Source organism: Botrytis byssoidea, assembly GCF_014898295.1.
Source record: "Botrytis byssoidea strain MUCL 94 chromosome Unknown BBYS_003, whole genome shotgun sequence".
Lineage (NCBI taxonomy): Eukaryota > Fungi > Ascomycota > Leotiomycetes > Helotiales > Sclerotiniaceae > Botrytis > Botrytis byssoidea.
The window spans coordinates 897965-921932 of record NW_024065844.1 but is presented as its reverse complement, the minus strand read 5'-3'; the positions used below and the strand labels follow the sequence as shown (position 1 = coordinate 921932).

General features: G+C 36.7%; 5 protein-coding genes across 5 annotated transcripts; 4 read left to right on the top strand and 1 right to left on the bottom strand.

Annotated features, from left to right (window-relative positions):
• Positions 1-1669: 1669 nt before the first annotated feature.
• EAE97_001726 (uncharacterized protein) lies at positions 1670-3683 on the top strand (the record flags this gene model as incomplete). Its single annotated transcript, XM_038872237.1, has 2 exons — positions 1670-2072; positions 2131-3683. 2 exons carry the CDS (start codon positions 1670-1672, stop codon positions 3681-3683), a joined length of 1956 nt encoding a protein of 651 aa, XP_038736795.1.
• A 6888-nt stretch (positions 3684-10571) lies between these two features.
• EAE97_001725 (uncharacterized protein) lies at positions 10572-11968 on the top strand (the record flags this gene model as incomplete). Its single annotated transcript, XM_038872236.1, has 2 exons — positions 10572-10637; positions 10847-11968. The coding sequence occupies 2 exons, from the start codon at positions 10572-10574 to the stop codon at positions 11966-11968; spliced, it is 1188 nt and encodes a 395-aa protein (XP_038736794.1).
• A 1272-nt stretch (positions 11969-13240) lies between these two features.
• Positions 13241-14769, top strand: EAE97_001724 (uncharacterized protein; the record flags this gene model as incomplete). Its single annotated transcript, XM_038872235.1, has 5 exons — positions 13241-13318; positions 13374-13517; positions 13572-13619; positions 13686-13980; positions 14051-14769. The coding sequence occupies 5 exons, from the start codon at positions 13241-13243 to the stop codon at positions 14767-14769; spliced, it is 1284 nt and encodes a 427-aa protein (XP_038736793.1).
• Positions 14770-19776: 5007 nt separating this feature from the next.
• Positions 19777-20775, bottom strand: EAE97_001723 (uncharacterized protein; the record flags this gene model as incomplete). The annotated part of the gene is made up of 1 exon (XM_038872234.1): positions 19777-20775. One exon carries the CDS (start codon positions 20773-20775, stop codon positions 19777-19779), a length of 999 nt encoding a protein of 332 aa, XP_038736792.1.
• Positions 20776-22066: 1291 nt separating this feature from the next.
• On the top strand, positions 22067-23131 carry EAE97_001722 (uncharacterized protein; the record flags this gene model as incomplete). Its single annotated transcript, XM_038872233.1, has 3 exons — positions 22067-22123; positions 22175-22246; positions 22304-23131. The coding sequence occupies 3 exons, from the start codon at positions 22067-22069 to the stop codon at positions 23129-23131; spliced, it is 957 nt and encodes a 318-aa protein (XP_038736791.1).
• Between the last annotated feature and the right edge of the window lie 837 nt (positions 23132-23968).

Here is a 23968-nt window from a genome sequence, read left to right as displayed (position 1 = left end):
TATTCATCCATCTTCGACTCACACCTACCTACCTACAGTAATCTCGTCTCGTCTCATCGCATCCCATTCAAATCCTAATCCATCCACAAACAGGCGTCAATCTCCATTTTCCCCACGACTCACGATCGCATCTTTTTTGTTTATACCATTTTCATCATTTCTACCTAAATTCCATCTATTTGATCCTTCGCCACCTAATTACTATTATTGTTATTACCTACCATTACTTCTTTATTATTCACTTGATCCAAAGAGCAAAGAGATCACGAGATTTCTTTGTTGATTAATTGATTTTAGTTTCTACCTCTTTATTGAACTCCTCCGTCCCGCCATCAGTCATCAGTCATCAGTCATCATTCAAAGCAAGCTCTAAAAAGAAAAAGGATTTGTACTCTTTTTTTAACTGAAGGCGAAACTTGAACTTGGCTGGTTACACATAAGATTGATTCACTCAACTCCTGACGAATTATCTACCCAAGTACTAAAGACCTAAACACCTAAACACCTAAACACCTACCAAGACTTCCGTATACTTTATTACTCACTACAGTCTACGGTACCGGCTTTAACTTTATTTGTGGATCATCAAGCCTTTGCCACTAAAATCAGTCATACCCCATCAACAACTGAACACCTAAAAAGGTACCACCCACCCATATCAATCTTTCCACCCCCCCCCCCTCCCCAAGACTATCCATACCATCCATACCTACCCAAGACTTACTCACAGCCTCACCTTAAAACACTTTTTCCATATATTATATTCCCATAAAAGAGTCAAATGTTAACTTCATCTTGAAAAAAACAAAAAGATCATCCATCCTTCTTCTCTCCTCTCTCTTCTCTTCTTCACTTGAAATAATCCATCGTGACTTCTGAGTCTTTATAAAAAAAAAAAGAAGGATTATTGAAAGGGAAAAGGAAAAAGGAAAGGAAAGACTCATCATTCTCTCTTCGAAGCCTAAACTTTTTTAGTCTCCGTCGCCTTCGCAATCTTCGCCTCTTCATCCTATTCACAAAACGCATTACTCACTCCACTCAATCCTTTGTTCAATGACAACCATCGGTTTATAACCCTCGACTTTCCTTTACTACCAATCACGAATACAATCGCACATCTACACACACAGTACAGTACAACCATCTTTCGAATGCTTTATTTTACACTTGCATAAAAGGCATACGTTTCACAAAAACTACGCTTTACATACACACACACACACATACACACCCTTACCCGCTCGTCCAAAGTCGCGACCTTTGATGGGACGCTGGTTTACCCAATAAACTAGCCCACCATTTATCACAACAGTTACCATTTCACAAAACGGAAAGGTCAACATGCTCTTAGGTCTTTCAATTTCTTACCCAGTCGCCAGTCTTACATCGTCCAAATCTACCGGTTATATCGTTCCTGAAGAAATCATTGCGATCTCTTCTTCAAACTAGTCTTATCCTCCTCCTACCTCGATCATCGAGCTTTTGCAATAACTACCGCGTTGTTGCACGAGCCTGTATCTAGTCAGAAGGTTTCTTGGGAATAGTCTATAACGTTATAATCTAGATTTTGGCTTTGTACAGACGGCGACTGGAGTTTTATTTCGCATAGAACGTTTTCACTCCCGATTTACTTACAAAATACACCAAATACATACCAAACACTTTGAAGATGCATTGCGGCGAAGATGATTTGTCGCCTTACACCTCATTTTGTAATGGTCCCTACAGTTCCTCGATAGCCTCGTCGGCTTCCTCCTCTACTTCTTCAGTTTGGTCCGATGCAGCCTCACAAGCATCCGACAACTCCTCCATCACAAGCGCATCCTCCGATTCCGAACCTCCATACTTCTGCGCAACTCAACAACTACCCCTCCCTGCCATCGCAATCGATATCTGCGAAAAAAATAACATTACAAAATTTTGGCCACAACATAGGTTACCGGTGGAAATCGCCCCAGAAGAAAAGCAGAACCCAAGAAGGACTAGTGGCGGATCTAGTACTCGCACAGGTCGTCCTCCTACCCTGATACGTCAAGCTGATCGCAAGGTCAACTTTGTTGACAGCCTCGTCGGTAAGCTTATTTTGAATTCCTGATGATCTCCAAGTCCATGCGCTCAACCACTCCCCAGATTCTTCGGCTTTGATTGTCGAAGCCATATGGCCCCTTTCAACCGTCGCTTGTAGAAGTGAAATGGGTAAAGGTGTCCTTCCTCTGCGCATCTTCATACAAGAAACTTTGAAAAGATCAAGGACCAGCTACTCGACTCTTCAAGTCGCTTTGTACTACCTGATCTTGATCAAACCATTTGTACCAAAGACCGATTTTACCATGGAGCAATCGGATGATACTCAATCATTCCGGGCTTTACAATGTGGTCGACGAATGTTCCTATCGGCGCTTATTCTCGCATCGAAATATTTGCAAGATAGAAACTACTCGTCGCGCGCTTGGAGTAAGATTTCTGGACTACCCACTTTGGAAATTAATCAAAACGAAATAGCATTCCTCCTCGCTGTGAAGTGGGAGTTGCACATTACCGAGAAAGTTTTTCAGCGTTGGACCGACATTGTTTTGAACTATACACCATCATCGCAGCCCCCATCTCCAGGAGCCTCTACTTTGAGTATCGCAGAACAATCTGTCGAGTGGAAACGAATCGTTCTTCAGCTCAACCCGGAATTGGATAACATCAACGAAATCACGAATCCATCTCACAAAGAAGTTTGTCGTCTTCCATTAAGACCTTTCACACCGTTGTCTGCGTATCATCTTTCAGGTTCCAATGAGCCCACCTCGTCTCCAAAGCATTATTCACCTAATACCATGGAGCCATCACCATCAGCCGCTTATCCAACTGTGAGACCTGTACCGGCTCTTGGCCTTCTCCCAACTCCACGATTGACTCCCCAGAGTACTGGATACAACACTCCTGCTGTGAGTGCTGCATCTTACATGCTCGGCAAATCATCGATGAGTCTCGCTATGGCACAGACAAACTTCTGCGGCCCGCAAGCGACTGAAAAGTGGGCAAGCCAGTTGACCTCATCCCCACAAGGTTATTCTTGCAATCGTCGATCATCCTTGGCCAACTCGGTCTCGTCCATGTCTTCGCCAGAATCAATGGTTTCAGATACTTCATCAAGAACATCTCGTTCATCTTCAATTTCATCTGCATCGTCATTGACGTGTGCGCCGGTCTCAGTAAAGCTGGATGTCCAGGCGCGTTGTCGATATGCGAAGCTGTGTAGTGAGAAGAAGAATAGAAATGTTGTTGTGACGGTAGCTGAATTGTGTGAAAGCGACGACGAGGTTGGGGCCGATGCTTTAGATGAAGCCGCACGAACTTTATACGAATTGCATCGCCAATCCGTATCTGTGGACTCCTCCAACAGAGTTGATGACAAACCCGCGCATACATCTAACAGAGCTGGTGCTAAACGAAGCAGGACTCATTCACTTGAAGCTTCTCTTCATGATAACGTACGAGATCTGTTGATGACTGGGGGTATGGCGCACGCTTTGGCCAAACCAGGTGGACACGCTAGTGATGTGCAAATTATGCCAGCGGCATCGTCTGGAAGGAAGAGACTTTGTTGTGCGACAGAAGCTGCTCGAGGACTTTCTCAAACAAATATGCACCCAGCTTTTCGCCCGGGAATGTGGGATGGAATACTAAATTAATACACCTTACCGACTTATACATACACTACAACACACTTGTCACAACAGATTTTCTTTTTCGTTTGTCTTTTTTTAGTTGGTTGGTAAAAGAGACAGTGCAATGGCCACATCTAGCCTTCACACATCATCATATACCATGGGAATCGGATTTTAGATGGCGTGACTGCATATGCCGTTGATCATTTTATTGGAACACTGGAATTGAGGTCAATGGTACCCGGCTAATTTTCATGGAGATGGGGATAAGGGGAAGGAACATTGGGGGCATATATCGACAGGTTGGGGGATGCTTGTACGATGGTTGGCGAATGCTGGCTTGGCTTTGTTTTTAAATGGGAGTGGGTTGGTAAAGGGTGGAATCAATGCTATGTTGCGCGCGATGAATTAATTATATCATCATTGGTAAACATGGTGGAAGTGGGGGATGGTGTGGAGTTGGAATCAACCGGTGGAGTTCTCAACCTTTTTTTTATAAAAAAAAAACATTACTTTCTTTTTAAGTCAGGACAGATATGATATGGATGGATTTAAGCAGAAACGAATGGTGTGTTTAGTGGTGGTGGTGATGGTGGTGGTTGTGGTGATGAAAATTTGTCAGGTCATAGGCAAGATTTTCATGAAACATGGAACATGTATGTCTAACGGTCGTTAGATCATAAAAACGTATTTTTCAAATACTATCTACCTATCTATCTATCTACCCTACCTACTACCCCTTCTCTCTCGTGTGTGTATGTGTGTGGTTGATGTTGATGTTGTTGAGGCTTTGATGTGTTGACGTGTTGATGTTGTGATGTTGATTGATGATTGACGATCAATGATATATTTAAGGTGAGTCTTCCCCGATTCATTCGTTGTATTTTGTTTCATTTTGTTGTGTCTGGTTGGTTCTTACATGGCGAGAATAAAGAGAACTTTAGGATGGATGGGTTGGCATGGTATGGGATGGATGCGATTAATTATTTAGGTTGATTTTTTGAAATTTGAGGTTTGAGGTTTGAGATTTGAGATTTGAGACTTTATCTGAGGTGGAAGAGGAAGGGAAGGGATGGAGGATATGGAAGTTGTTGGGTGGGGGAATGGGGATGGTATGATATCTGAGGAGATTAATATAGATGGTGAGGTGAGTGTAAGTGCATGGAAGATGTGTAAGTGTAAGTATAAGTATGAGTATTGAATTGGATTGGATTGGATTGGATTGGATCGTGCAAAATGGAAAATCCTTGAGAGGCTGGGTTGTGTGAGGATCTCTGGAGGTGAGTGGGAAGGAGATGAGTTGGGATGAGATGGGGATGAAATGGGGATGAGATGGGTGTGGTGAGGTGAGGTGAAGTGTGGTGAAGTGTGGTGATTTGATGGGTGGATTGGTGGGTGCGTAGGTGAGTTGGTGAGTTGATATGTAAGTAAACGAGCAAGGTAAGAGATGGGGTAATCAATTATGGATTTCAAAATATATATCAGATATATATCAGGTTCAGATTGAGATTGGGTTTAGATTGACTTTAGAATGATATTTAGATTCAGATTTAGAACCAGTATAGATGGGAATGAGGATGGGAATGAGGATGCGAATGAGGATGGGAATGAGGATGGGAATGAGGATGCGAATGAGGATGCGAATGAGGATGCGAATGAGGATGTGAATCTGACAAAATTCTATTCTTTCTATTCTTTCTATTCATCCGTGGGATGCTGAGATTTTAAGAGCTTGATATTGCGAGAGTAGGTAGGTAAAGGAAGGGAAAGGAAAGGGAAGAGATGGATGGAATGGGGTTTGGGATATAGGATGGGGGATGGGGGATGGGGGATGGGGGATTGGGATATGTAAAGTCGATATAAGGAAATATATATAAAGTAAGTTCTTAGAAACATGAGAGAGAGGAGAGAGAGGAGAGAGAGGGAGAATTAAAGCTATCAAGATTAAGGTAAAAGATTGAAGAATAGGTTGGTAGGTAGGTAGATAGGTGGAGAGAGAGAATTAGGGGAGGGGGAGGGGGAGGGGGAGGGGGAGGGGATTATATATATATATATATATATTGATGGAGATTTTCATGATTTCATGATTTTTATATTGGGTTTTGGTATTAGTGTTTTTATTGGATGTATGCGATGTATATGATGTGTGATGTGTGATGTGTATGATATTTTTAAAGGTGGTTAGTATTTGAATGGGGATGGGGATGTGAAGGTTTATTTATATGTATGGAAGAAGAAAAGAATAGGAAAAGGAAAAGTATTAGATGAAACAGAAATGGAGATAGAGAAAGAAATGGAGATGGGTAGATGAGTATCAGGTAAGTTTTGTTTATGAGTATGAATAAATGAATAAAATAATTGAGGATTGAGGATTTATATGTACATATTTCTATTTAAGTACGTTTTATGTATTTATCTATAAATTCCCATTATATATATGTATCTATTTTATTGTATAACAAATATCACTGCCTTTGAAGGAAATGGGAAAAGAAAGGTTAGGAGAGAGAGGTAGGTAGGTGGGTAGATAGATGAGCGAATAGATAGATGCGTAGGCAGATGGGTAGATAGATGAATGAATAGATAGATAAATAAGTAGGTTAGATTTGTAGATTTGTAGGTTTGTAGATTTATAGATTTGGAATTATATGAAATCGTATAATCGAGTATATCATATCATATTATATTATATACATTACTCCTACTCCTACTCCTACTATTTCTACTATAATATCCAATATAATATACTCACTACTTGAACCTAGATAATAAATACACTTTTATAGTTTTCTCAGACTATATGTATATACATATATCTATACCTTACTGAATGACTTCTACGAACTTCTACCAAGGGAAAATGTCTAGCCTACCTAGTCTAGATAGTCTGGTTTAATAATAAGATGGTTTAGAAATAAGAGGGAAAGAGCTACTGAGGATATTCATTCATTGGCATACGGTTGAGAAAAGGTACTAGGTAGATATGTGAGGTTGTTAGAGCAGGGAATTAGTGAGGAAGGTTGTAATGAGATGGATTGTTTTGATTTCTGTTTCTTTTGGGGGTGAGGGAAGGATGGCGTTTCGTGTTGAGTTGGTTTTGTTCTGGCTGGTGGGGTTATAGTGAGGGGAGGAGGGAGGGGAGGAAGAAGGGAAGGTGATGTGATGTGATACTACTACCTTAGTAGAAGAGTAAACTTCGGTTCCCTATACATGTACAGGATTTAATACATTTCTCCTTAATCTTGATATACTTATGATCATACACCTAATGGAAGAAGAGACAAGTGGTCAGAATATAATTTCTTATCGATGGATCATATGTAGAATCAAATCCTGTAGTATATTCTGTGAGAGTTATTGAGTTTGGGAGTGTATTCGATATATGTATATATATATATATATATATGATAAGATGGGTGGATGAAGGCACTGGTCGCGCTTTTATCAGTATATCATACTGGTTAGAAGGTGGTGGTAGGTAGACTGAATGTGTGAGTGAGTAAGTTAGTCAGTATGAATTTCCATCTCATCTCAGGATGATTCCTGTGGATGATACGAGATATGAATATGCGATGGATGTTACTGTATAGATGTGTCAACAAAGTAGGAAGATACAAGTAACATCTAGAATCTCACAACACGAAATATTCACGTACATAAAAGGACACTCTAAAGTCTTCAAGCAGACTCGATAGCAAGTTCCAATAGAGAGAATAGAAATCTTATATTTGAGTAACTGATAAAGATATCTTTGGTACAGAAACTTCCCAGGTGTGTAAGAAAATATTAATAGATAAATAAACAACACAAGATAAAATTCAAGAATGAAAATTATAGAGTGCAACAGTCGAAACTCCATGGGTAGTACTTCCCCAAGCTACTATTCCCAAATAGGAAATCCAGAAGGGGGTGATTTGTAGACGTGCAACAAATGGTGGAAATCACGGGACATAGAGAGAGAGGCTCGATTCTTCCTTGAATTATGTTTCTACTGTATGGAAAGTTCCGGGGTATATGATTGGGGGTGACTGGTTGGGAGTGAATTCGTAGATGTATGGTAAAGGCTGAGCTGATGATTTCAGGAAAAACTGAGGGGTAATGGAAGGATTGAGATTTTTTATTGGCATATTGGGATTGTGGAATGATTGTTGCGGAAGAGCATACATGTCGAATGTTCAACTCAGGATGTTTGTTTTGTTATTGTGGTTTATGATATACAGATAGATAGTCCATAGTACGAATAAAAATTCAAGAGAAATATTCTTCGGAACTATATCCTCAGAAACACTCTAAAGAAGAGTGAGCCACAAATAATACAATTTACCTATCACTTGGAGTTATCTTCATCAATTTGATCAATTGACCAAGTCACATCATATATGTATAGACAAGATTCCAAAATACACACTCATGCCGTGGGTAGTGATTCCTCCAACTAGCGTTCCTAAATAGGAAGTAACTTACCAAAATAGGAACTCAAGAAGGGGGTGAATTGTAGATGGGCATCAAAAGATATTTTTATTGTAGAATCACGGGGTATGATGTTATGTAGAGGTTTTCGAATTCCTTGGTGTTTTAGTGCCGTCTGCTGGACCCATTGAGTCATACATTGAAAGGGGAATGATTTGACGGGGAGATTGAAGATGGGAATTTGAATCGAATAGGTTTCACAGGAACTTTTAGTTCCAGCCTATGAGATATGATATGGCAGAGGAAAAATCAGAATTGGAATCGTCACTTCGGATTTGATCGGGGAACAGGAGCATGATTGTTACTTTCACTATCTCATGTAAATGACGGATATGATACAATCAGTTACGTATTCTTACCGGATTCCGTAATAGTAGATCATGACGTATAATGACCAAAGGCAAGGTATGTTCATCAATTACACGTCGATTCCCAAAGGTACAAAAGGAATCTGTACTAGTCTAATGAAGACAACATACGAGAGAAAATACAGATATGCAACAAACACCGAAACTTCACCAGAGTTAGTGTCATACTATGGAGTATTGTACTGGAGAATCTCAATCATCTTTCTGCAATCTTCCGAAAAGGGTAATTTTCTACTAAATGTATGACTGGCTTATATATCATGTGTAACAACCACAAATACTGGCTAGACTTTTCGAGTCTTAACCTACTGATTCTTGTGGCAGAAATAGGCGACGTGCCGTGAACGAGATAGACAAAATACGGAACAGAGGCTTTCTTTTCCAATCTCATACAATCTCAACCTAATCTTTACTTCAAACCAGAATTTTCATACAACTGATTCGAGCGTTCGGATCTACTGAATGCATGAATTAAATCATGTCCCAATCACTGACATGTTATCTCGCACCATCAAAACAGATGTCCACACTCAGTCGGTGAAGGTGATTAGCCAACCATATACTTTCTCCAAGGAATATTTGAGCACTAATTCACTCGAGTAGGCGATGATCCTGGAGGAGATGATTTGGAGACATGCAAAATCAGATTTTTTCACCCGATTCTCTAGAGCTAGAGCGAGAGCTAGATCGCGAGATATGAGGTGATAGACTAAGAGAACTTACCTAGATCGTTCCGAAAGTCCATAAGAAATGACGAAACTATATCATGGAAACGGTGTTCAATACTTTAAGTTTGGATGAAGTAAGTTAGATCACGATCTTCATAATAGACAATGTTTAACGTGGAGATCGTCGAGCTCCTAGCGTACTAGTGGGTGGCGAAACGGTAATTGATGGTTACTGTGGAGATACATGTAGATGAGGCTCTGCAGTTCTAGCGTGCGGGGTATGGGGATTCCTAATGAGTATGTTTATCTGTTAAGTCTGAAGAGATCTCGGGGAGAGTTGGATGAAAAGTAATGTGGTGTTTCTTTTAGGGAAAGGCTAGGGGCTTGAGGAATAAGTAAGAGATTGAGATTCATCTCTACAATAATTTCTCGGTTTAGAATGAACGCTTAACTCTTTTCAATGAATGGTAGGTAGGTATATGAAATCTCTGTTGATCCGTCAATTTCCGTAAAATGTGATCAGCGGGGATTGAGTAAGAGGCGCTAGCAACTAGCAATGAAGTTTGGCTAGATTTTTCTCTGTCCGATCAGAAGATAGGTATAATATGAGCACTGTTGAATTTTAGTTTTCATTTTTAAAAGACAGATATGCTGTTTCTGTGTTTCCAAGCCTTTATTCAGAGTCTAGCATTGAAGAAAAAGATCTTGCCAGAGATGGATAATGTTCTCATTTGACACAATAACCGAGTTTTTCCAACTTCGGAACAAAGAGAAAGCACCAGTACAGAGATGATGTGTAGAGTCAACCACTTAGATCGAAATCCTTCAACTTGAAAAACTAATAACGTACTAAATGCAACTATTACTCATCTGGGACTCCAACAAATGGTGATGGAAGCTTGAACTTAGCTTCGATGAAGGAGATCTATCGCCCCGCATCAAGAAAAACTAGAGGACTTTTACTCACTATTACCTACATCAAAGGAGATACTTGCCTTCAATTAGTTAATCTACGATCTCCAAGCACGCAATAATTGAGTCATCACCTAGTGAACTACGAACCATTGCAAGATCGTCATCGGAATCTTATTTTTAGAGCAAACTTTTGGTGTGATTTCAAGACTTTCTACTAAACTCGAGTAGATCACATCTCATAGTTCCCAGAAGAACGAAAAATATCTCCAAACTATTGAAACTTTGTTACCTAGTAGCTCTAAAGAACAGATAGCCAGAGTTCTCAAATTCTATAAAAGAAATGGAAAATCCGTACTTCTCTGACTTCTGTTTTGAATCCATTCATATCAAACATCGATCAAGACAACGCATACACTCTTACTACACTACAACATACAACAACACTTCGACATACAACAACACTTTAACATCAACGACAACAAGATATCAGTATGCATTTCTCAAAAGTTGCCATCACTGCCATCTTGGCCATTAACTCAGTACAAGCTTTACCAATTGTAAGTTATACTTCCATCTCTTCTTAGATACTCTCAATACAGACAAGCAATCAGAAGCATTCAATATCCGAACTTGAATGGATCACTCAAGTCACTTGAGGCACCAAGTTTGCTTGGGTCATTGAAACTTCTTATTGTCTTACTAGTTCTGTGCTTCAGACCATTGGACTCTTATTTCAACCGAGTAAACTTTAGCTAACAAATCGTAGCAAGAACGCTGTGACACATGCGGTGGTGTTGCCAACAAAGAATCAGAATCTAAGATTGAAGAACGTGATTCTCAAAAAACGCCCGTCAAGTACATGCGATTAATGCCTTGGGAAGAGTTTTGTGAAAAATGTCCACCAAAGGAATTTTTCGAACCTGGTGGGGTCGGACATGGTATGACTCCAAAGGGCATGATGGGAGAATACGTTGCTGGCCTCTGCAATTATCATTGTAGCTCTGGCTATCCCGAGTCCTACGCAAACACTCTCCGATCTAGAGTCACCATTTCTCCATCTGGATCAAACACTACCCAGGCTGAAGTTGTTACTGCTCGATCCGAATCAACCACCACTCAACCTGAAGTCACCGCTTCTCAATCTACAAGTCAAGAATATTCTGAGATCAAGTCGGATGATTACAAAAACAACAATTACACTATTCAATTCGAAGCTGACGATATCATCGAGCTCAAGGCTGAACAGCAGGGCACTTGCACCAATGCAGGCAAGTTCAGCTGTATTTCTGGAACATCTTTCCAGCAATGTGCTAGCGGTACCTGGAGTGTTGCTCAAAACATGGCTCCAGGAACTGTTTGTTTAGCTGGAAAGGGGTATGATTTGAACCATGTGCCAGCCGAAAAGAGAACGTTGACGACACAGGATATCCAGAATCCTACTTCAAGGGAAATGGAGACCAAGGCAGAGAAGAACCCCATTGAAAAGAGATTGTGGATCCAAGTCTTCAAATGGTCATTCTTCGGACCCAAACCACCAGTACACCTTACTCCAGAGGAGGAGAAAAAGAAGGAAATCGAAGCAGATGTAAAGTATTCCAAAGAATTCCATCAATACGGCGGACATGGAGATCTCAAGAAAGAAGCCGAGGAGAAGAAAGCCGCCGAAGAGAAACACGCCAAAGGATTTCATCAATTTTCCGGAGTCGACAAGGAAGCTGAGAAGAAGAAAGCCGAGGAGAAGAAAGCTGCCGATGAGAAATATGCCAAAGAATTTCATCAATTTGGCGGTCTCAAAACGGATGCTGAGAAGAAGAAAGCCAAGGAGGAGGAGAAAACAGCCCTTGCTTGGAAATTATTTGGACCCAAGGATGGAGAAAAGCAAGAATAATTTGAAGTGAGAGATACAAGGCTCTGGATGCTCCGGAGTTGGGAAATTTGTTTGATTTGTTTGCTGGGACTTATTTTGTTATTTTTTGGTGTGAATATGATACTACATATAGCGGATGGTAGATCTTACACGGGCGGAGTTAAAATTGTTTTGTTATTTTTTGGTGTGAATATGATACTCCATATAGCGGATGGTAGATCTCACACCAGTGCAGTTGAATTTTGTTTTGTAATTATTTTCGTGTGTGAAATACTCCATATGGCGGATGGCAGATCTCACACATGCGCGATACAGATTGATATAATAAAATTGAGGAATTTATCCAACCAAAATCGATATATCTTGACTGTCTGTGATCTGGTACGTGAAGAAAGATGCAGTAGATGAAGTGTATTGAAGAGTGACCACGTGAATGTAAAGAACAAACGCAAAATCAGATCATTCAAATCGCTCGAGAAATCCAGTTATGACTGCATTGCCTCGTATTCTCGTATAAAAGGCGTGGGAATACAGATTGCCTGGCACAGCATAGCTAAAGCCCTGCGCAGATATTATGCAGAGTAGAGAATATGTAGATCTTTTCACTTACTGATTATGCTCTCAATACTCAATCACACTCCCGAAGTTGACGGCGGAACAATTCAAGGAAAGGACATTAAAAGCATATAACTGACCTAAAAGCAGTGGTGGAGAGGTGCAGACTTATCAGTACCCAGGAACTCCTGACTCTACCGTCGCGACGGAAGTTGTGTCAAGAATATGCTAGAATTGAAGAGATTGCTGAAACCTTGGAGTTTGGAGTAAAGAAATGTACTTATTTACAGGGTTGTAAGCGCGCGCAAGGCTGTGTCGAACTCATAATAGTATATGCAAATGAAGCAAATGAAGCAAAAGGCCCTGGCCATAGACCTTTAAAACACACCACATATCAATTACGAGCTGCAATTGGTTTAAATTTTCGTAGATGAAGTCAAGGGCCACAGAATTTGCCATCATAACGTGCACTCACACGAAGATACAGTCTATTGGCGAAGCATATGCATGAATTTCCAAATCGGTTTGAAGTAAGGCTTTGTGCAGGGCTTCTTTGGTAACAACATCGAACCAAATCTAGGGTAGTATTGCATATTTTTCACATGACATGTAAAGCGAAGGTGCCCATTCCGCGCCTCTGCGATTCTGTTTAAATACTTGCTTTTGAGTTTTTACGAGTATGTATTCATGAAAGTGTGAAAGTTGTCTGCTTAATGTGTTGGGCTGTCGAAGTTAGCCATGGTTTCTCTTGAAGTATTTCAGGAGCAATTCCATAAGTTGAAAGAGATTGAGGAGGGAAAGGATCAACTCATTGGGGTTAGTCGTTTGTCTTTCTGCCCCGCACATTACTAACGGACAATTTTATTGGTAGAAATTGTTTGCCCGCATCAACGAGTTGGAAAGTGGCCTGACGGAGACAAAGTTACATCTTGAGAGAGAACAGGATACTGCGAAATTGTACCAGTCGAAACTCTCTGATGTTCAGGTGAATCTTGCGAGACTCGAAGAAAGAATTGTATGGCTGCCTAATGATTGCTCTTGGGAACATCATTATTGATAATGCTCGAAGGACTCCAATAGTTATGTGTCGGTTTTGATTGATGGTGATTGCATGACGGTATGTACAGATGCAACTTTTTTAAACCATCAACTTCGTACTTCACCAGCCACTGAATATTGAAAGTTTTGCGATGATCTCATCAAATCTTCTCAGCAAGGGGGGCTAGAGACCGTCCATCGCCTAAGAACAAAATTGTGCGAATATCTTTCAACGGAGCTCGAGTTACCAAGCCAGATTTCAATCCGCATTCGAGTGTATGCAAATAAGAAAGGCTTGGCATCGGCCTACAATCACAATGAAAGTATAGGTAGCGCAGATAATTTTGATATGTTTGTTCGCGGTTTCAATATGGGACACCCCATGTGTGATTTTGTGGATGCGGGTGATGGGAAGGAGTGTGCGGATTCGAAGCTGAAAGGTAGTTTTCCTAAATTCATCGAACATTAAATCCGTTGGAAAGGACATTTCGTTACTGACACTCGTCGTAGAATGTTTCACGCACGACATGGCTGATGCCCAATGCCGAGCGGTCATCTTTGGTGGTTCAGCAGATAATGGCTATGCGCGAATTCTCCAGCCATATGTAGGAAATACCGCAAAGAGCAATCGAATTGTTTTGCTCGAAGGCCCTCCATTTGCTAAAGAATTAGCAATAATGAAGGAAAAGTTTCTCGTTGCTCGCTTTCCGGATGTGTTTAGAAACACAAAATTATCAATCCGGCGAGTATCATTACCAACCACACCTCCTAGAAGTTCCACTCCAGACACGCCCAGCTATGCTGCAAGAGTGCTGGGTAATGTCGTTTCGGATGCTGTAAGTATGGAGGAAAGCAGCGATTCTTCAGTGGCTGTTCCGGTACGAAGTAAGTATAAAGTGCTTCGGAATCGCAAAGGGCAGCGTCTCGATGCCATCATTTCCCCGCCTTCATCACTCATTACTGTGATGAGAAACACAAAACATTGCAACATGTTTCACATTCTGGGAGAATGTCCGTATGAGAAGTGTAACTTCTTGCATGGGAAAAGGCTTGACAAAAAAGCGATTGACGCTCGACGATTCATCTCACGCTTCAAACCATGTCCCTCCAAGTTGAATTGCGAAGATGAAAATTGTTTACTCGGGCATCAATGCCCTGAGAAGGCGTGTGCAAGAATCGGAAAAGGCTGCAAATTTAACAAGGAGATGCATAACGTTGATAGATCTTAAGAGAACTATAGTGGCGTGGACGTGTTGGTTCGTTAGGATCTGGGAGACAATATAACCGATATCCCTACTACGTGCACGACCCTACTATATGCACACTTTTTTTTATATCAAAACAAAAATCAATTTAAAATTTAAAAATCATTATAATAATATAAAATTTAATTCAATAATTAATTAATATTATCAATTTCAATTTATAAGGATTTTGAATTATTAAATTAAGAATTGATTGAATAATTAAATAAAGAGAATATAGAATCTTGATATATAATTTCTTAATAAATAATATATTAGAATCTATTTATAGAATTATAATAAATTTTTATAGATTTTTTGATATTAATAATATTATAAAAAAATCAAAAAAATCAAAAAAGTAAAAAGAATTAAATTTAATATAGATTCTTAGATTTTTCTAATGATTTATAATATTTTTAGAAAAGTTAAAAATATTTTTTAAAATAAATTTAAATTTTATATTTAATATTAAAGATTTAAAAGTAAGTTTTTAAAAAAGGGATTATATTAAATATTAAAATATATAGAGTTTTGATTAATAAAAGAAAATTATTTAAAAAATATCTTTTATTTTTGAAATTTTATTTTTAAAATTATCTAAATCTTAATTCTATTATATATAATAAGATTCTAATTATATAAAAATTCTTTTAAAATAAAATTCTTTAAAAAGAATTTTTTTTCAATTCAAAATATTATTAATTTATTTTTAAAAAAATTATTTTAAATAAAAATTAATTTAATATTAATTAATAATTTAATTTTCGAAATTTAAAATTTTTTATTAAATCAAAATCTGATCAATATAGTTTCATTCTTTAATAATTGATTAAAAACTATATAACAAAAAAGTTTAAGATTGAAATTCTTAAAAAAATTAATAAATATTTATATTATATTTATTATTAGATTAAATCAAATTCCTAATAAGTTTTTATAAATCTTTATTTAAATTTAATATTAATAAATTATAGATTTTAATATATTTATATTTTTTTTAAAGATTATTGTTATTATATAACTTAAAAATAGAATAAAATATTATAAATTCATTATTCTATTAATAATTAATTATTAAAATATTTTTTATAAAATATATTAGAATTTAATATTAATATAATTTCAAATTTTCGATAAAAAACTTTAGTTTTTTTCAAATATCTTATATTATAATATATAAAACTTTATAATTTCATTAAAAAAAACTTATATTTTTAATTATATTATAAAATATATTAATAAATAAATAATTTTTTTTATAAAAATTAATATCTTATTTATCATTATTATTATTATAATTTTTGAGATTTTTAATTTTTTTATTTCAAAATATTATATAAGTTTATTTCAATTATCTCAATTTTGAATTTCAAATTATAATATCGCTTTTTCAATTTTTAATTCAATTTTCTATATAAATAATAAAAGTGTGCACATAGTAGGGTCGTGCACGTAGCAGGGATATCGGTTAGTTTCTCGGATACTCGTGTTTTGCGTACTAGGTAGTCGGGTATTGGAGGTTTCGAAAAGTTCATATTCTTTAACGAGGCATGTAAGGTTAAAAAGAGCTTGAAAATGATGATTGCTTTATTCATTCATTGGTTTCCGCACAAGTAAGATCTTACAAACGAATAGATCGATCAATCAATCAATCAATCAATCAATACTTGCGTTGTGAAGATCCATGGATGGATTGACAAGCTAATGAGCCACACACACTAGCCACACATCCTACACACCCGTGGACGATTTCAAGGTTACCCGTGGACCAGTAAAACAATTGATGGGAGTTCAGTTGCAAATATATCGTACGTTCGAAAAGTATGAAAGATAGAAAAGCTCGTTAACGTAGGTATTTAAATTGTTATTCAAAGATACCATACCATCGTGCTTGGCTACTCACGATCATGAACAACATACCAGCATCATCTTCCACCAATGCTCCCTTCCAATCAAGTCTATTACATAAGCAAGCGAATTCTCAATATGAAGGCCTACTATATCTCATATCAGCAAATCAAACAACGTTTAATAAGGGCGAGACTGTCAATATGGTATGTCCCTAAAATTTGTAGATAATAATTGTCAGTGCTGACTGTATTCTGAGCCTCCACCGAAACATACTACTCGGTGTCGTTTTGAATGAATACCGACCTCAATTTGGCTAGTGTATATCACACTAAAAACCATTAAAAGTCACTTGTTTCAAAATTCCATATCAATTTAAACAAAAAGAATAAAGATATAAGATCTTATAGCTAGCTAGATATTTAATCAAATTTTATATAACATGTTTTATCACTGAGTAGATTATATCACTAAGTGGATCACTTTTATCTCAATTGTTGATCTCTCATTTCAATATGTGTTTTATCAATTAATTGAAATACAATCGAATAATAAAGAAACTTGAATATTTTTAGCTATTGAAGCTATTTAAAAAAACAAAAAACTTAATATTTGAAAAGTTATTAAATTATATAATTTATTATATATAATATTTAATTATAGAATAAATGATTTTATTTTTTGTATCAAAACTTAAGTGAATTATTATAATCTTATAGAATTAGAAAAAAAAGTGATTATTTAATATATACTTAATATGAATTCAAGAGGGTTTTTATCTAAACTTAAAATAATAAAAGATATAGTGAATTATATTTTTGAATTGAGGAATGCAAAGTATATTGAAAAGCTTTAGATATATTAATTTATAAAGAATTAAATTGAATTAAAAATATATTTTAATTATATTTATAACTTTTAAAGAGTTTTCTATAAAGATTCTAAGTTTATTAAAAAATGATTTTAATTAGTTTCAAATATGTAAATGAAATATAGTATTCTCAACTATAATTTCTATAACTTTAATAAAATAAGCTTTATAATAAATATAATATATTCTGAAATGGTAATAACTAATATTAAATGAAATAATAAAAACAAAATAATATAATCAGGTAATAAAGAATAGATTATAGTAATTATATATAGTAATAGAGAGGATGAAATTATATCTCTATTTCTAATAATTTAAGAATAAATTTATCTTTTTAATTAATATATCGAAATCGATTTTCCTATGGATTAGACTATTAAATCTATATTTAATGGATAGACAAATAATGAGACAGGTTTAAAATGATTGAAATATTTTGATAAATATATTAAGAATTAAAAAAAGAGTAAATATCAAATATTGATATTAAATAGATATAAAAACTATAAATCAAAAGCTTTTCAAATATATTATAAAGAGAATAATATTATATGTTTATATTTATTATTACATTCAAATTATTTAATTCAATTATTTGATATAGATTGTTTTAATAATCTGAAATATTTATATAGTAATTAAATTAATAGATTTATTAAGGTATATATTAATTATATTTCAAAAATTGAATTCTTTATAGCTTTTAAAACTATATACAAAGAATCAATTATCTTTTAAAATATGAAATCAGGATTTCGAGGAATAGGTTTAATATCATTTAACCCTAAAATCATATTTTCGAAATTAGATATTCAAATTCATATATCTACCCCCCCCTTTTTCAATATAGATTAATAAATCTCTCAAATTTTTTGTAATTCAATTGAAGCTCTTTTTTAATTAATATTAATTAAATCTCAAATAATTTATTATTAATTAAACTCTTTTATATCTATATTTGAAATTATATTAGTTTTAGCTAAGAATATAGAGAGATTAGCTTATAAGAATATACTTTTAAATATAAAGATTTGTATACTTTAAATAGCAAATAAGATATTAAGTAAATATCAATATACAAAAAAAACTCAATTACATTAAGGAGAAGTATTTATTGAATAAAAAGCTTTTAATATATTATTTTAATAAAAGATTGATATTCAGATTTAATACAATAAGCATTAAAATAAAGGAAATCCTATTAGGGAAATATCTTCTAATAGATATTATAATAAATATGGAAAATCAGATTATAATTCAAGAACTTATTAAAACAATATAATAGATCCTAGATTACTAGATTCTTAATAGTTTTAATTAATTGATTTAATTGTTGTTGAATAATATAAGTTTAAAGTGATAAATTGAGGTGAAAGTGATCCACTCAGTGATATAATCCACTCGGTGATAAAACACGTTATATCTTCTCAAAAATAAAGTAATCCCATTTCAATTTTGAATTATTTAAGAAATAAAATAATTAGTAGTATGGAGACAGAACTCGCTAACTTTCAGGCTTTAACTCCTTAAAATTAAGGCCTAAAATACCACTTTTCGAATCTGATTTTTTTTTGATTATCATTTCTTCAATATAATATTTGAAGATCTGAAATCTTGATATATGATATATTAATAGATTCTAATTCCATTAAAAAAGAAATGAAAAAGAAGCTTATATTGATTCTTTTGATATTGAATCTTGAAAATGCTGAATAAACACGAATTTGATAGAAAAATTCGTCTAAATTTGAGGTCGGCATTCATTCAAAACGACACCGAGTAGACAGATGACAATATGGCTGCAACTTTGAAATATCTCCCCATCGACGACACTCGGCTATTTCTACCTAGGTAAGATTACAGTATGTCTCCATCTCAGCTCCACAAACCATATCCACCCGCAATTTCTCATCTCCGCCACGCCTCTCACAGCAAAAACAAAAAGCAAACGCGTCAAAAGAAATCAAAAATGTATTTCTCTCAGGCGTGAGTCGAACACGCGACATCCAGATTACAATGAACAATTACAGTCTGACGTCATAAACCAACTAGACGACCGAGAGTGATGTTCGAGTGATCTCGAACTGGTCATTTTACCATTAAGGCAACTTGTTGAAAACGAGATGCGTTAAACCAAAATATAAATTAATTGCATACACTCAACTCGAAGAAATAATCAAGCGTCGGATAATATCGGTTAAACCGTCAAGCCGAATGCGAGGATCTTCCATTCTGTGTATTTTCTACATTCTGTTTTGCTTATAATATCATTTTCCAGTGAAACTCGAAACGAAAGCCTTTCCATATAATCTCTCCAAATAGGCTTTCTGTGACTCCATTTTTCGATTGTTTCCTGGAGCTACATGTGTTGCACAAATTCTTATTTTGGGTACTTTCCACCCTCCGGATCCCAGTGTACGTAGGATATTGATACACTCCTCTTCCTCTCCAATGCTGGCGTTCCCCAGATCTACAAAGCAAATCAATACTACGTCAGCCCTCAAGTGAGTAGGCTTAACAACTATGACCAATTCATACAAGTTCTTGAACTCCAAGAGAGCCGAGTTCATATTTGATAAACAAGATTCCGGGGCGACCTGGCAATCATTAGAATGTCTCGAATCCAAAGAGAACCATATAGGGTTCTCGGCGCTATATTCGTCATCTTTCGACCTCATCTGTTCATGATATGAATATTTCAAACTCTGCAATTCCGGGATGGTCGTGATGCCATATTCGCCGCTTGTAGGCTGTCTCGATTTGAAAGGGAAGTCTATCAAGTTCGACAACTCTGAGGAATTATCCACCGCCAGTCTTCGCACTCGTTTTTTATCTTGATCGAAGTTTCGGAACAATCGTTGTATGAATGACAGATATGGGATTTTTTCAGTAGTACTCCAAGCTACGCTGAAATATATAGTGTCCGTATCAAAGTTGACCATAGGTGGCTTCTCGTGAGGATTTGGAGAAGCTCGGTGATGATGGAAGATCGGGGTAAGAATCACGTCTGAGCTAAGCAAAGTATAAAATGGCAATAGCAGTTCTCGAGCTTCGTGATTGATTTGTAGGAGGACAATAGGTGCAGTCACTCTAACATGATGTTTGGTGGTAAGGGGATCCCATGCTTCGGTCGGTGTCGTGCGTGGTCTGACTTCAATGATTCGAGGAAAAAGAGCAAGAGTATAATGCCAGATTTGATATCGTACTTCGGGATACAAGTCAGGAAAGCGGTGGAAAGTATTCTCTGCTCCATTGGCTTTCTTCATCGTTTGCCAATGCTTCTAACAATTGTATATCGGAATTGAGATAAAATTTGGACATAGGTGTTTGAAAACTTTGATTCATGGGTCGTATGACTTCAGTCAAATTTGTTCTCAATTGAGAATGATGGATTAAGATTAGCAAGTGCATGAGAATTTCTCACGAGGAAGGTTCTGCCAATTTGATGTTCCTTCCGCTTTGGCAGGCGTCATAATTTTAGTAAATTCGGTTTTATCTTTTCTGGCTCTGTCACATGGCATCTCTGCTTTTTTCATAATTTTTTGTTCTGATACCGCTTGTGTTGCCTAGCCACCGCCTGTGTCGTCCGGATTATAGTATGCATAAACCCGCAGATATGTCGGCCTACTGAGTTTCTTCGACAAAGGTCTTTCCTCCATAAACTCCAATCGAATGGATTGAGGATTTCCCATGGACACTTTCAATACTCCCATATTTTACTATTTTCCAAACACCACCTAGAACGACTCGTAATCTCCTTATTACAACACAGGGACTTCTCTCATCTCCAAAATCTCAGTTTTTCCCTCTGCGGGGGTATTCACGCTAATTTCCTCTTCTCGATTCATATGCTTGACACAAATCTTCAATTTTGGAAACACAACATCAATTGGGGATATACAAATACTTCACAACTTTCGTTTCCGGTAGGTACACTGTGTTAAGTTCGGCCAAAAAAATCTTTTATCAATCTTGAATGTTCAGTGCTGCGTTTTGAAGCTTGATATACTTGATTCGGGCCTAGCTGATCATCGATGATCCAAACCACAGGCAGAAACAGTCCCCGAATGGTTCAAATGATTCTTTTGGGCGAAGGCACACATCGACATTACAAAGAGCGATACTCAAGTATACTTTTCGCAAGGTCACTGGAGCCTCATACTACCATCTTAGTAAGTTTTATACATTTAGAACGAGACTTGCACTTTCTGTGAAACAAAAATAATTTGCGCAAGTTTCGGGGGAAGTGATAATCAAAAGGATAAATATGTTTTCCTCGACTCCACACTGCCCGTTAACTACATCACAAATATACATTTTTCAAGCAGTTAACCCCAGTTCAAAATATCGATGTGTTGAGTATCACTTACCAAAGGAGCATAAGAATAAAATATCCACAACCAACTTCGCACAGCATAGCGAACCAGTCGACTATTTTATGATTTCCATGCATCGAATACGAACCACACCTGTGATTCGGATTCGGGGATTTGAATACTTAGACGCTTCAAGTTGATAATACACCAAGTCATACATACATTCGATTCATTAATAAATATGCTATGGCGGCTGATGGCCGCCCGTGGCTATGAAAATCGAAACCAAGAAGCGCAGGTATGTCAAGCTTGTGTTCGATTAGTCCCTTTATGCCAACGCAAGATTTAGAGAAACTTACAGAAGGTGCCTGATCAAAGCATTCCAATTATTCCAATCCTCACGCCTGCAGACTCGGAATGGGTATGTCATTTCAAAAGATTCACTCTGAAGAATGTATTTCCCTAATACGAAGACTAGAAATATATATCGCCCACTTTTCATTATGCAGGAACTGATCCTGTCGCAGAACGCTTTGCAAATAATGTATCATCTTCTTCTAATACCTCTGTTTGTCACTCGGATATATCCATAAACCCTAGGCTCAAAGACGCTAGGCTCAAGCTTAAAATGGATATCCTAAGACTTATAAGACCATTACTGAAGAATCATGATCAAACGCAGGTGATAAAATTAAGGCTGATGTTCGACCATTTACAAGTTGGGATAGCAGGAACAGATTATCGAATCGAAAGATTAAGAGCTGAAAATTTGAGGATTGAAAGATTGAGGATTGAACGAGAAGAATTAGATATGGAATTGAGGGAAGCGAGAGCCCATTTAGCATCGATAGACGCAAATTTGGCCTCTGACGAGATGGACGACGGCGAATTGAGCGAGGACGAATTGGGCGAGGACGAAATGGACGAGGAAGAAATGAATGGGGACGATGTATCGGGTGAGCATGGGAGGGAAGAGAATGAGAAGGGAGAGGACGAATCGGAGGGGGAAATAGAGGATCACAGAATTGATGGTTACGAAAACAAAGAGGGTGAAGCATTGGACGAGATGGAAGACAAAAAAGTAGATAAGTATGAAACGGAGGGTCACCGAACGAAGAAGCATACCAGGGATGAGAACCATGGAAGGGAAAAAGAAGATGATAAGAGAGAAATCCTTGTTAGTTCACATAGGGAAGCCATTCGGAAAGAATTGGATGAAGAACTCGAGAAAACATTTAGGAATAACTGGGAATTCGATTTGCAGGGAAAAAAGGACGGACATTCGTTCAAAAAGCGGAAATTCTAGGATCAAGAAGAAAACCTCGATACATCAAACACTATTCCATCCTCGCCAGATGTGAAATCTAGCAGCTCAAAAATAGCGTGGATAGATACTGGAATAAGGAGACTACTGAGGAACCAGCCCCGTTGCCGACATACTAGCTTCATGGGACAATAGATTCGACAGGGAGGGACTGAATAATATCCTTAGGTCAGTTGTACTAGGATACGATTCGATTGAAGATTTACACACGCTTCGTGCGCACTATAATTGAATTCTTGGCGAAACGGTGCTCTCATTACATTCTAGAGCGAATGTCTGAGACGCGGGGAGGAACGATCATGAAACGGATTTTGGAAAATCGGCTCTGTAGATTGTTGGAAAGCTTATAATCTTTCTCTAGTAAAATGCGATGAATTGATGTCTCAATTGGTAATTGATAGGCTGTGTAGCCCCATTGCTGAAACCTCTAAAATGCTTCCACAATGCTTTGAATCATCGAAAGAAAATTGGTACTATTGTGTTGATTCAAGAGCAGCTTATCTCAAATTGTGAGTCTCTAGATATGAAAGATTGCCAGCGTCTTGAGTATCACATAATCCGTCCTACGATTTCTTTTTCGAACTTATAAAAAGACGAAAAATGTATAAAGTATAAACATGTTATAAGACTCATATTTTAAATCACGGGTTATAACTGGAAGCTTATTGGTCTAGAAAGTACGCAAGGTGGATGTGCGAATATTAAAAATATTAGATATAGAGTCAGATCTAAAGCTTAACAAGAAAATATATGAAATAGATTTGATTAATATAATTATTTAAAAGATTGAAAAGATTGAAAAAACTTTCAAATTTAATA